Source organism: Akebia trifoliata, chromosome 8, assembly GCF_017979445.1.
Source record: "Akebia trifoliata isolate Shusen 1 chromosome 8, ASM1797944v1, whole genome shotgun sequence".
NCBI lineage: Eukaryota > Viridiplantae > Streptophyta > Magnoliopsida > Ranunculales > Lardizabalaceae > Akebia > Akebia trifoliata.
In genome coordinates this window covers 45847102-45860941 of record NC_141382.1, presented here as the reverse complement: position 1 = coordinate 45860941, position 13840 = coordinate 45847102, and the positions used below count along the sequence as shown (strand labels likewise).

Below are 13840 nucleotides of genomic sequence, written 5' to 3'. Positions count from 1 at the left end.
GGCTCTGCTCATTTGCGCACACTCGACTGTTTAGCTGAAGAAGCTGAATCCTGATGAGAGAACACCAGTGCGAAACCATCTGAAAATGGCGCTAAAGTTTTCTTCTCCACCACTTACGATTTTCGCGCCAAAATCTCCATCTCATCGTACGGCCACTGAAATTCGATTCTCTCGTTGGAACAACGCTAACGCTGAGAAGTTCATCCGCCATGAACGCGCCCAGAAAGAAATCGAAGACGATATCCGCCGCCAAAGACGGTATGAATCCGCCTCTAAAATAGCTGAATATTACGAAGATGCTACCATCACCAACACCACCACAGACGAAAACGAAGGCTTCAAGTCCATTGGAACCCCTTCTTCACCCTCCCGACCTTCAATTCCTGGAAAATCTTCAAAATATTCCAAAATCCATAACCCTAACCCTAACCCTAAAATCTCTCACCCAGCTTTCTCTCGAGTTACCAAGGCTCCTAAGATTTCTAGGGTTCCAATTGATGCAACAAATGGTATTTCTATCGGTGAGAATGGAGTTTCTTATCGAATTCCAAACGCTCCATTTGAATTCCAGTACAGTTATACTGAGACCCCAAAGGTGAAGCCTTTGGCTCTCCGAGAGCCGCCTTTTGTGCCATTCGGACCAAGCACGATGCCTAGGCCGTGGACCGGACGGGCTCCACTTCCGCCGAGTAAAAAGAAGTTACCGGAATTCGATTCTTTTCGCTTGCCACCTCCACATAAGAAGGGAGTGAAGTCGGTGCAGGCCCCTGGTCCGTTCCTGGCTGGAATGGGACCGAAACTTGTAAAGTCGAGGGAGGAGATTCTGGGCGAGATATTGACAGAGGAGGAGATTAAAGCTCTTGTTCAAGGATGTTTGAAATCGAGAAGACAATTGAATATGGGTTAGTGTGAATTTATTGATTCAGCTTTGTTAGATTTTAGTTTCCTATCTTAGAAATTTGTGGGTTTATTATGAAATTTGAGTCCTGGTATTCTCTGCATTCAATTGAGCCCGAAACATTCAATGTTTCAGAAATATTTTGGGCTGTATCTGAATGTTTTGGTTGAGACAATATGGATTTTCTCTTGATCTAAACATTGCCTTGAGATGAGTTTTTAAACTATGAAAATTAAATTCTTCCCTTTTAAATACAAAAAAGTGTGCCTTGGTCTACTGGTTCTTTTGTTTCAATATTCAGTGGCAGTGCAGGTAGAGACGGTTTGACACATAACATGTTGGACAATATCCATGCTCACTGGAAGCGACGAAGAGTGTGCAAGATCAAATGCAAAGGGGTGTGCACTATTGACATGGATAATGTTCGCCAACAACTAGAGGTTAGCGCCATTTAATTGTGGTTCTTCATTGCTCTTTGTTGTTCTACTCCCATGTTATTTTTATTTTCATTTTTCTCTAGTATTATGTATTTCTATATTTTCATTGCTTTTCTCAAAAAAGGGTGGTATCCTAAGAATGATTGGATTTTATGGTTTGATTTGGTCTGTTCCTTATCTTTGATCCAATGTGGATTATGTTTTCAGTCCCTCTCTTTTGGTCCTCCATTCGGTTTTTTTTTTCTTCTCTTATAACCAAAAATAAATGCATTAAAGAGAGAAAGGTCAAACAAGGGTAGTGGCAAAGAAAAAAAGAGAAAAGAAAATGTAGTTTGTAGTGTGGATGTTTGCACTAAGAGGTGGATGAGAAGGACTGAAAGTAGAAGCCGCCAATGGATTAGGCGGTGAAGCCAAAATCGTCATAAATAAAGTCACCTAGAAACAAATTGATTTTTGTCACCTTGGTTCTATCATCCATAAAGGTGGAGTGATTGAGGGGGATAACATACATAGAAATAGAATTGGATGGTTAATGTAGATGTACTCCTAGAATGACATGTGATCGTAAACTTTGAATTTGGCCCATACTGCAAAATCTAAAGGTAATGTCATTTTAAGTAATTATAATTCAATTACATCAATATATTTTCATAACAAACTTTACTGAAGACTGTAAATGTGTGGTTTTTTTTTTTTCAGATCGAGAAGAAAGACTACGAATAAAACTTGAAGTTACAATGAAATATGTTTTTTGTCAAAAACAACTTCATAGTAAATTTTGACCCCCCAATTTTTGTTGACATGAGAACCTTGAATGGAGGGATCATTTTTGGCTTGATAACCTCCCAAAAGCAACTAGATGCAGAAAGAAATGGGGAAAATGCTTTTAAACCATTCTCATCTTTTTGAAGTTTTGCATTTGGATGGTAAAATTTGTTCAATATTACAGGATAAATTTTGTTTCACCTAGTTACAAATAGAGAAAATTTCTGTGCTTACAACACTTATATCATTCCTGTAGGGGTTTCCACTCGGCAACTTGCAAACAATTGCTGTACTCCACGGGCTGAATATATTTTCATTACTGAAATACACCATCTTAACCCTCAGCTGCTGCATTCTTGATGGACCCTGAAAATCTATTTTTTTTTCTGTTCTATTGACCAATCCTGTCGGGAGTCCACAAAACTCCTGGTTCCTTTCGTTTTTATTAAAGAAATTCTTGAGAACCCACTGCTAGCTTTGCCTCCTGGGGTGAGGATCATTCTTTTGGGATCATGATTTCTTATGCTTTTACGAAAATCCTCACATACTAACCAACTTCCTGAAGAAAGGCTTATCAAAGAGACATTTCAACAGATGAAGGTCCTAGAAATTCCAGTGTTTTTTCAGCATCTTTAATGGACATAAAATCAAGCTGTTCAGTGTGATGGGAATGAAGTTTAGGTTTCCCAAGGCAAGAATAACCGTTTTAGATAGGAACAAGTGGTTTGAGTAGATTTTCCCTCTCTTACTAATTTTCAACTCAGATCCATTAGGTCTTTTGGCTTGTCTATTTCAAATATTTTATCTTCAATTAGCCTCTTCTCTATGGCAAAAGGTCAACAAAAAACTTCTCTTAAACATCAATTCTAAATACTTTTTGGTTCTAGTCATTAAAATAGTATTTTGATTCAATGTAACATAATTTTAGAAGTGTGATTGGATAAAATCAGTGATGGTTGTGGTGTGGGCAATGCATTCTAACTTAAAATCAAATGTGGACTAAAAGTGGATAATTTCTTGGTAGCTCCTGTGAGTCTATCTTAGACAGTTAGACGGTGTCACTCCTCGAGATAAAATTGGAAAAATATTATATTTTGGGCGAAGAAGTCACTTATTTACCGTGCTTTGATTTTTGTTCCTTGTGTGAAAGCTTCATTCTACTGAGATTAATGATTTGACAGGAGAAAACTGGGGGGAAGATAATCTACAGTAGAGGAGGGGTGCTATTCCTATTCCGTGGTAGGAATTACAACTATAGGACTCGCCCCCGATTTCCTCTTATGCTTTGGAAACCTGTAACCCCAGTATATCCGAGGTTGATTCAGCAGGCTCCGGAGGGACTAGAATTGGAAGAAGCACGTGAGATGCGTAAAAGAGGACGCAAATTACCACCGTTGTGCAAGCTTGGTACTTAATTTACCCATTCTTTAAATTCATTTATGAGTACAGAAAAAAAAAAAAGAAGGATGAACAAACTAACCATTCATTGTTGTGTATGCTTTGACAGGAAAAAATGGTTTATATTCTGACCTAGTTAAACACATCAGAGAAGCATTTGAAGAGTGTGAATTGGTCCGAATAAATTGCCAAGGAATGAATGGAAGCGACCACAGGAAAATAGGTGCTAAACTTAAGGTTGGCAACGTTTTTTTCCACCTCTTTTCTTGTTGTTTATAAGATTAATTATGTTATTCAAATAAAAGAATCCCCATAAATTTGGAACTTGCAGGATCTTGTCCCATGTGTCCTAATCTCGTTCGAAAATGAGCATATCCTAATGTGGAGGGGAAGAGAATGGAAATCCTCCTTTTCAAAATCAGAGAATGAACGCAAGGAGGCTACAGAATCTGAAACAGATGGTGCAACCATCAGTCCACCCAATTACACTGATTCCTTACTTGAAGGACAGCAAGAAACATCAGAGTTATGTGCTCAAAATAGCTCAAAAGGCGTTGCAACTCTTGAAATGCCCAGTTCAAGCATGCCCTCCTTGGATAGTAACATTCTGGATTTAGAAGGAACTCGGGATCTATCCCATTCTGCAAGTGAAGATCGGTCACATGAAGCTACTAATATGGTCTCCTCTATAATTAATACCCCTGAATCTTCTGCAATATCTGAGACTATATGGAGCACTGATGATCATTCAGAAACCATGTCAATGGTTCCTGCTGCACTGGACAGTATGGGCAACCCTAATAAGTCAGAAACTATGCCAGCTGCCTCCAGACATTTACTTGGGGTTGTCCCTGCATCAAATGGAATGATGACTAATGACGGGCCGCAACCTTCATCGTTAGGCTCGCATCTTATTAAGGTTGCAACCTCAGATTTGAATTTTATGGAAGGGGTCACGTTACTTTGGAAGCAAGCTATTGAAAGTGGGACTGCAGTTGTTTTAGATGACACATCTTTGGATGCTAACATTGTTTACAATAGGGCAGTTTCTCTTGCCAAGGGTACTCCACCTGGGCCTGTTTTCAAGCAGAAACACAGGAAGGTCGCGGTACGAAAAAACGTGGAGCAAAAAACTGCACTTCCAGAGGTGGAAGGAATTGTACTTGTTTCAGAGAAGAGAATCGAGAAGAAGAGTTCTAGAAATCAAAGAGTAAAAGATTTCAAAGGAATTTATCCTGATATATTACCACATGGAAGTCTTGGAGTAGATGAACTTGCTAAACTTCTAGGTTAATACAATAGCACTTTTTGGAAAGAAAGAAAAGAACGCTATTTTATCCCATAAAGTGTTACCTTATTCTTCCAGTTATTTTAAATTATAATTAGGCTCGTTGAAGTGCTTACTTCTTTGCTGGTGAAGCACTAATCAAATGCACCTTATACATTGTAATGGCCAGGGGGATCACTTTTGGTCAATTTCTGTTTTTTGTGCAAATCAAAAGGTGAATCGACAAATCACCTTTTTATCCACTGTTCTTTTGCTAGAAAAGTTCGGGCTCACTTTCTTTCACAAAAGTTTGGGTCACTTTCTCACTTTTCAAGATATCTTGGTGTTTTCTGTTTTAGCTATTTTTCCCAAGTTGGTACCTTAATGATAACACTACCAAGAAAAGAATCTTTTAGTCTTTAATCACCTTGGCTGTTTGTTGGGGCATCTGTTAGAGTGGGGAATAGTAGTCTTTGAAGGGAAAGAACACCGAATGCATGAAGTAATTATGGAGATCTTGGAGCTGATCTTCTACTGGAGCAAAAACTGAGGAATTTAGAGCATCATCATTGTGATTAGATGGATTTGTGTGTGTGTGTGTGTGTGTGTGGGGGGGGGGGGGGGGGGGGGGAGGTGGGTGTTTGCTGCCTAAGATCTTTATTTTTTTTGTCCATTTTGGATTCTTTGTTGGTTTTTCTGTAGCTGGACAGCCATCTTGGGCTCCCTTCTATCTTTATTAACAATATTTTGTCTTTACCCATCAAAAAGAGAGGAAACAAAAAGTTATGCAGATTGAGATGATCACATGGTTGAGAATGACAGGGATTCCTTATTTTGCCTGGTCGCAGTTAAGAATGTATGTCAGGTATTGTCGCGATCACAAAAACTTTATTTCAAATACTGATGTCATTCTGAAAAGAATTTGCATTCATAAACTACTTGTCTTATATCTATTCCAGTCTATCCCTTGGAGGAAAAAAAGCACAGATACATAATAAATATTCCTAATTGTACTTTGGGTTGCTGCTAAGGAAAGATAGACGATCGATTGTCGTCTCGATTCACTGTCGCCATTTTTCTTCACATTGATGGCTTATTTATGAGATTCTAAACGACAGGCGGCTTTTCATTGTCATGTGGTATACTAACATAGTTCTTCCAGAGCCAGTGATTCTGCCACAGAAAACTTATCTCCTCTATTGGAACTTGCTTCGTTTCTGGCAGGAGCAGATAAATGAAGAGGCTCATGGTAGCAATCAAGGCTGCAAACAACAAGAAGATACCGTATCGTAGATGGCAGAGTGACACAAGGAAACACTGTGCAATCGCAGCAGTGAAGAAAAGATTGACGCAGACCACCACACTCTGTCCAGCTGATCTCGTCTCCAACGGGAAGAGCTCACTTGGCACAAGCCACCCCAACGGACCCCATGACCACCCGTAAGCCGCAACGAACAAACAAATCATGATCACAAGGATAACTGCATATCCTTTCGCAAGGGTTACCCCGTGTCCGAACTTGAGAGCTAGAATAATAGCCAAGACCAACTGTACGAAGTGCCCAAATTAGTTTTTAGCCATTTATACATAGTTTGCAATAGTTGAGAATTGAAGAATGACAAAGTTACACTTACCATGGAAAATATCATTTGACAACCAGCTTCCATGAAAAGAAACCTCCTTCCAAACCTATCGACAACTGCCATTGAAACAAAAGTAGCGGCAACAAGCATCGTACTGGTTATAATAGATGAATATAGAGCTGCACTTGACCCAAACCCTAAGCTCTGGAAGATCACAGGAGCATAGAAGAGGATTGAGTTCATCCCAGTAAGCTGTTGGAATGCTGGGATGCCAAGAGCTCCTATTACTAATGCTGGGCGGTTTTTTCGTTGCAGAAGATTCCTGAATGGGTGCTTTATGGCTCGCGCCGCATTGCTGGCCTCGAGTAGATCAGCAAACTCTGCATCTACATTCTTTGTACCTCTTACTTTCTCCAAAACAGTTCTTCCTTCTTCCAATCTGCCTTGTTCTACAAGGCTGTTTGGGGTTTCCGGAAGGTATAAACCCCCAACAAACATTAAAGTAGCGGGAACTGTGGCTAGACCAAGAGATAGTCTCCATCCCCAAGGGTGTATTTTTTCTGTGCCGTAGTTGATGAAGTTCGCTACGAGGATGCCTACACAGGTTGTTAATTGAAACAATTGGTTAACTGCTCCACGAATCTTCGCGGGCGCCATTTCCGAAAGATATAAAGGAACTGCCTGTAATCAGATTGAATCGAAGATTATGGCCAATGGGTAGTAAATAATTTCTATAAATTGTGTTTCTTTGAGTGCATTGGGCTATACCTGATTGCCAAATCCAATGCCTATGCCGAGAAAGATGCGGCCAATGATTAGCATTGCAATGTTGACTGCAGCGGCATTTATGACTCCACCCAAGAAAAAGCTGATCGCGCCGACGAGGATACTTGCCCTCCTTCCCTTGGTTCTGGTCACATATGAGGCTGCAAATGTCGAGATAAGGCCGGCAAAGTATAGGGATGATGTGAAGAGTGTAAGCAGTTGATTGTCGTATTTACAGTAATCTGTTTCGGTGAGATGTTCTTGCTTTCTTCTGTACACTTTGGGGAAGAAGTCTTTCAAGAAATCATCCATGGAAGTCACTCCACCTGAATCAATGTGGAAATCGTTATGTTTGTAAATTTGCATATTCTGTTGTGTCCTTTTATCTCTTCTGAAAGTTGAAGCTCTTGAAATTGATGGAAAATTTATTGTTTTTTAGAGTGTAAATCATTTGTAGAACTCAAGGTGCTTGTTTTCTTATTTAATATACGTTACAGTTTGAATGATACTGTTTTTAAAAGACATAAAACACTCCCTCTTAAGAAAATAAGAACATTGTTTTGCCAAAAATGGGAACTGGTCAAGTAGGAGGAATAAAAACTGATTTAAACTTGCAATAAAATCTTCCAAGAAAAGATTAAAAAGTTAAATCAAAACCTTAGTACCAATCTCAACCTCTGTAAGAAAATCCAACCAAAAAAACTAAAAGATCAAAAAGGAGAAAATAATTTTATAAAAAAAAAATTTGCAGAGAAGGAAAAAGATATGACACACCCTGTACTGCAGTCAAATATTTAAAAAAAAAAAAAAAAAAAAACAAAAACAAAAACAAAAAGTGGGGCATAAGGTTGCAAGGTTGCATCAAAATCAAATAAACCCAGATCATATAACTTTACAAAAGCATACAAACCCAGATCACAAAATCTGCTAAAAAATTCAGAAAAAAACAAAAAAAATAAAAAAATCCAAATAAAAGAAGAGACCTGAAACACCAAGATCATATCCAAAAAGAGATCCTCCAAGGGCTGCAACCACACAAGCAAAGACAAAATAACTGGTTATCTTATATTCATAGAGATGAGCTCTCTTTGCTGCCCCTGGATCCACAAACCCACCTCCTGCCATTTCTCTCTCTCTCTCTCTCTCTCTCTCTCTCTGAGACTAGTTTCTGACTACTTATGCAGAAAGGGGGACTCTCAAGAGGAGTTAGCAAACAAGAATTCAAAGAAGAAATCAGATAATATAGCCAAAGGTCAAACCAAAAAGGTCAGCAGACTCAAAGCCGAAGACCCGAAGTAACAAACCTCAAAATATATAATAAAATAAAAATTAGAGATTTGAATGTGGAAGAAGACTAATCATATACGTATATATATCCTAAACAAAGAGATATGCTTCTAACCAAATAAAGATAACCATAAAACTCCATTTATGGTCTTGTTTTTTCGTTTTACTTGAACTGGATGTAAGCTTTATCCAACCATTTCTTTTCGGTCATAACTACCCTTCATTTTAACTAATTAATAAATTATATTACCCACACATATTGGTGTTTTTCTCTAATGGGTAACTTCACAAATATAAAATAAAAATATTTTTGTATAAATTCTAAATTAAGGTTCATAGGATATACTATAGAATTGTGCGTTTATATTGAGGTCAATTTTGGTATTTTCTTAGACTAGTTGACCAACCAACTAGCAATTTTTATTTTTATTTTTTTTAAGAATATTTTATCCTATATTGGATTTAGGATAATCTTTGACACATGTACTGCCTTATCAGCTTCCGGTTGAATAGGTAAAGAATTCAACGTCTAACTAATTTTCCTTATTTATATTTCTTTAGTTTTTATTTTTATTTTTATTTTTTTTATAAATAATTGACTGGACAGGTCAGATTGTAGGGAATTTATAATTAATTAATCTCTTGGTAATAAATATATCGGGTCCTACACGGATCACAATATTTAGATCCGATGATTTGATTGGATTGATTCGGCTTCAATACATGTTTTCTCGTTATATTATTAGATCGGAATATGATTGATCCAAAACTGATCCACAAGTCTAAAGGATGTAGTTGTCCATTTGAGAAAGTGTGAGGACATTATTGTCATACAAGGAATGACAACCGTTTTCCAATTTTGATGGAGAAAACGATATCCTCATTGCGCAAATAGAGGCGACGTTCCCTGGTGGAAACGTCGGACTCTCTCTCTAGTTTCAAGAGCCCTCCATATTTTGGTAAATATTTAAAAACCCCTTATATTTTTAAGATAATAACAGGCCCCTCTACTACAATTTTTTGTGGATATTGGAGATGCTACCATATGTTTTTAAATGGATGACATTGCCCCCTTGACCTTGGTTTTCTCTTATAAACATCATCCCAATGCTCTCATCTACGTCGTCTTGCTCAAGAGGTTGAAGATGATTGGTATGAAAACAGAAAAGTTCAAGGATATTTAAGTCAATTTTTAATATTTGAGATTAAAGGGTTGGAAGGTATCTCAAATATTCATAAATGAGGGCTGTAATTGTAATTTTAAATAGAATTAAATGTACATTAATTCGTAACCAAAAAAAAAAACCTACTTATAGTAAACTTATGGACTTCATTTGATATTTAAAAACTAATTTATTCATTTGAACTGTTATTTTAGTAAAGAATCGTGATAATCTAACTACCTCACGTGACAAACTCAATCAACTATGTGATAAGTTCAAAATCCATAGATATGTGCTCCTTGGGATACACAAGTGCACTTCTCCATAAAAAATGTATCTCGAGCGAATCGTGTATCCTAAGGAGCATAGATCTACAATTCCCGAACATACCACGTCAAATAGTCGATTGAATATGTCATATGGGGTAGTTAGATTATAACGACTCTTTAGTAAATTCTAAAGTTAAATTTTTTTTTTTATAACAAAATATTTAGCCTGAAAATTGTATTTTAGTTTGTCTCAAAATGTTTAGATCAAGATTAGTCTTGAATATTTTCTATCATGCTCTGAGACGAGATTTTTAAATCTTAATTATAGAAATTATAAGAGTCGCGATAATATGATGCCCCTCTTTGACGTGTGCCCCCATCATAGAACCATAGATCACTTGTCTTGGGATACACAAGAAAAAGATTTATGATTATGCATATCCCAAGATAAACGATCTATGGTTCTGTGATGGAGGTGTAGGAGGGCATATGTTAGCGAGGGGCATCAAAAAATCATTACACTAATTATAATGACTATTTACATTGTTTGGATCATCTAGATATTATCTAGATGGACCCCACAAATTGGGGGAGTAAGTAATAGACTCTCTTTCTCATAGAATATATATATATATATATATATATATATATATATATATATATATATATATAAGAGTAGAGGTCAAAAAAAAAAAAAAAAAATTGTGTTAATTTTGTTATTTTCTTCTAAAATGTCTTCGATTCTTTTTAATTTTAAAATAAAACAGTTGAAGTGTAAAAAATGTTTTGTCATCGTGTGATGTATTTCCTATTATTTCAATTGCAATTTGGGTCTGTATCAATTATGTAAATGGAAAGGTCAGCTAGTCTAGACATGATATCGATATCGTCATCCATGATTAAACATGACAGTCATGTTGTATTATAGTCCAACTTCCATGCAGATGTTGATTTTGATGTCCATTTTTTTTGTTTTTTTCTTTTTTGTTTTCATTAGGAAAAATGACTCATTAGAAGAGGTTCAGATGGCCAACGAAACACAATTACAAGCAAGAGTGGTGATAATATGACTCACCAGGTGGTAAACTCAATCGACTCCTTGATGTGACAAGTTCAGAAATCGTAGATATGTATGTCTCGGATTACATGATTAAACTTTTCAAAAAAAAGTGTATTTCGAGGCATACAAATCTATGATTCTCGAACTTGTCCATGTCAATGAGTCGATTGAGTAAGCCACTAAGCACCCCACACAACAAAATCCCTAAAAATTTGGAAAAATTAGTTGAAGGAGAGAGTTCTTTCTAAATAGTCATTAAATTTTCAATAGTTGTTTGGTGGGACATTTAATAAACTTTTTCTTTCAAATGGTCCTTGGATCTCATCTCCAAAATTTCGCACAATTGAATGTCCTAACCGTTTGAACTCATCGTTTTTATCTAAAAATTATATTTTTGACATCTCAATTGAGTTTTGGAGACTTCATTCCATTATAAAGGATTTAAGAAATAAGAAGAAGTCATTTTCAAGGGTTTTTTCACTTTTTTTTTCTATAAGTTTTTAGATGAAAATCGATCAATAATGATTCTTTTAGATTGAAATCATTTAAACAAGTCATAATCTCAAGTTTTTAGTCAATCTTTCCATGTATTTTAGTCGAAAAAACTCGAAAATTGAAAATAGGTGGGTTTTACCAATGTCAAGTTCAACATATTTTATTTTAAAAAATGATGAACTCAACAGTACAAAGAACCATTAAGAAAGAAAAAGTTTACTAAGAGTATGTTTGATTGCACATGAAAAATAGGGTGGAAAATAAATTTACATGGAAAATGACATTTTTCAAGTGTTTGATTGCACATGGAAATGGAAATTCATTTTCCACACCATTCAAAAAGTCCACTAAATCATGGATTTCACTTTCCCACCCATATGGGTGGGAAAATGAAATTCACCTATATTTTCCATTCTCAATTCTTCTCTACTACCACCACTACCACCACCACCACCACCACCACTACCATTTCACTAACCTCGCCGTCGTCGTCGCCGTCGGTTCCGTCTCCGACCACTTTCTTTCTCTCTCTTCTTCTTTTTCTTCTTCTACTTCTTCTCCATCCCTCACCTCCTCCGCCACCACCACCACCACGTTCTCCCCCCATCTTCCTCACTTACCTTCGTCGTCGCCCCCACCGTCGTCGTCGTTGTAGCCGCCGTCGTCGTCATTGCCGCCACCGTTGCCGTCGTTGCCTCCACCGTCGCCACATCCTCCCCCCTCCCTCTTCCTCGTCATCTTCTTCTTCCTCTCCCCCTCCTTTCATCTTCTTCCTCCTCCTCTTCTTATTTTTTTCTCATATTTTTCCATGATTTTATCCAAGTGAAATCAAACAATGGAATTTGATTTTCCAACCCTACCTATTTTCCACAACTAATTTTTCATGGATTTCAAATTCCATGGAAAGTGACTTTTCATGTTATCAAACATACCCTAAATGTCTTGTCAAGCTAACACGCAAAATTTAGGGACTATTTGGAGAGAAACCATTACGTGAGGGTTCTTTAAGTAATTTTTCCTAAAATTTTTATTACTTAATACTAATGTTACATACTAAATCCCATTTTTCCATGAAATCTTCGGGAAAAAAATTTCTCATGAAATTTTGATGATTTTCAAAAAAGAAAAATAATAGTAATCATGATTGAAATGAAAATCTCCTTAATTAATTGCTCCCAACTTCAAATATCACAAGAGTCTCTTTGAACCATTAATCTTATGGACCACCAATCCTTTTGAAATTGAACACTTGTCATATAGATTGGTGTGTTATAAGTAAAAGGTGGTATGTTAGTACAAATTCTCTTTTTTTATTATTTTTTCGGTAAAAGGCATGATGTGACTAGAGTTGGAAGCCGGACATTTGGACCATTTTGTTTTGAACGTAGATATTTTGTTTTTTCTTTAGGATAAGCTTCTTACAATAAATAAATATTGACTCTAAAAATAATAATAATCATAAAAGGGTAGCGGTCAAAAAATAAATAAATAAATAAATAAAAAAATTTAATTTTTAATTCTTGTGGTGGGTACCATAAGATTACTTATTAGTTGTCGAGATTGGCTTGAGATCAAATAAGGATCATTCAATGTCAATCAAACATTTTTCTTTAAATAATGGGATTTGTTAACATTGGGCACAAGTTAAAGTGCAATAAATACACCTTTAAAAGGTATTTTCGATACAAATTTCAATTTTCCAAGTGTATTTATTGTCCTTTAACGTACACTAAAAGCACACGTTAACAAGACCCTTATATAATTATAATCATTAAGATTGATTTAAGAGTCGTGCTGGAGTGGGCTCAAGATTAGACCTCATATCGCACATTTTAACGAAAAAGTAGATAGGAATCATAGATGCTTTTTCACGTCAAGGGTGCGATGCGAGGTCCAATCTTGAGGTCACTTCAACATTTTTCTTGGTTTAATTGTCTTTCTTATTAATATAGAGAGCTGTTTTTGTCACACTAACTTTTGCTAACACCACACCAACCGGGTGCAAATTTTACTTAAGAATTGATGTGTCAATAGCAGCTCTCTTAATATATCACCATCTTTCTTATTCGAAAAATGCTAAGTTGACTCCATACAATCACTTCATTCAACACTGCACAGGTTATAAATGATTTTCCTCGAGATATGAGTGAAAACTATTCTTACTATTATAATGAGAGAAGGCTGATTAGAAGTGGTCGACACCAAAATTTGAATGACCAAAAATATCCTCACTTTTACGTTTAAATAAGCTGCGTTACATTAACATCCTACAACCATGGTTTTTAAACTCGGTATCGCGTCTCGTCACGTTCAGCTCCGATACCGAGTCGTCTTGGACGAGTTTTCTGATACGTTTGAGACGTCTCGTGAGATAACTCAAAAAATTGAACTGTGAGACGTAAAACTCGGTCAAAAAATGACTTTGTGAGTTGGTCTCGTTCAGCTCTGATATT

General features: G+C 36.5%; 2 protein-coding genes across 2 annotated transcripts; one reads left to right on the top strand and one right to left on the bottom strand.

The window, feature by feature from the left end:
• Positions 1-5026, top strand: CAF1 (RNA-binding CRS1 / YhbY (CRM) domain-containing protein). The gene is made up of 5 exons (XM_086452677.1): positions 1-902; positions 1211-1338; positions 3282-3507; positions 3608-3735; positions 3830-5026. Exons 1-5 carry the CDS (start codon positions 86-88, stop codon positions 4790-4792), a joined length of 2262 nt encoding a protein of 753 aa, XP_086308803.1. The 5' UTR covers positions 1-85; the 3' UTR covers positions 4793-5026.
• A 645-nt stretch (positions 5027-5671) lies between these two features.
• Positions 5672-8455, bottom strand: STP14 (sugar transporter 14). Its single transcript, XM_086452678.1, has 4 exons — positions 8097-8455; positions 7117-7439; positions 6400-7029; positions 5672-6313 (listed from the first exon to the last, which is right to left on the bottom strand). Exons 1-4 carry the CDS (start codon positions 8236-8238, stop codon positions 5873-5875), a joined length of 1536 nt encoding a protein of 511 aa, XP_086308804.1. The 5' UTR covers positions 8239-8455; the 3' UTR covers positions 5672-5872.
• Positions 8456-13840: the final 5385 nt, after the last annotated feature.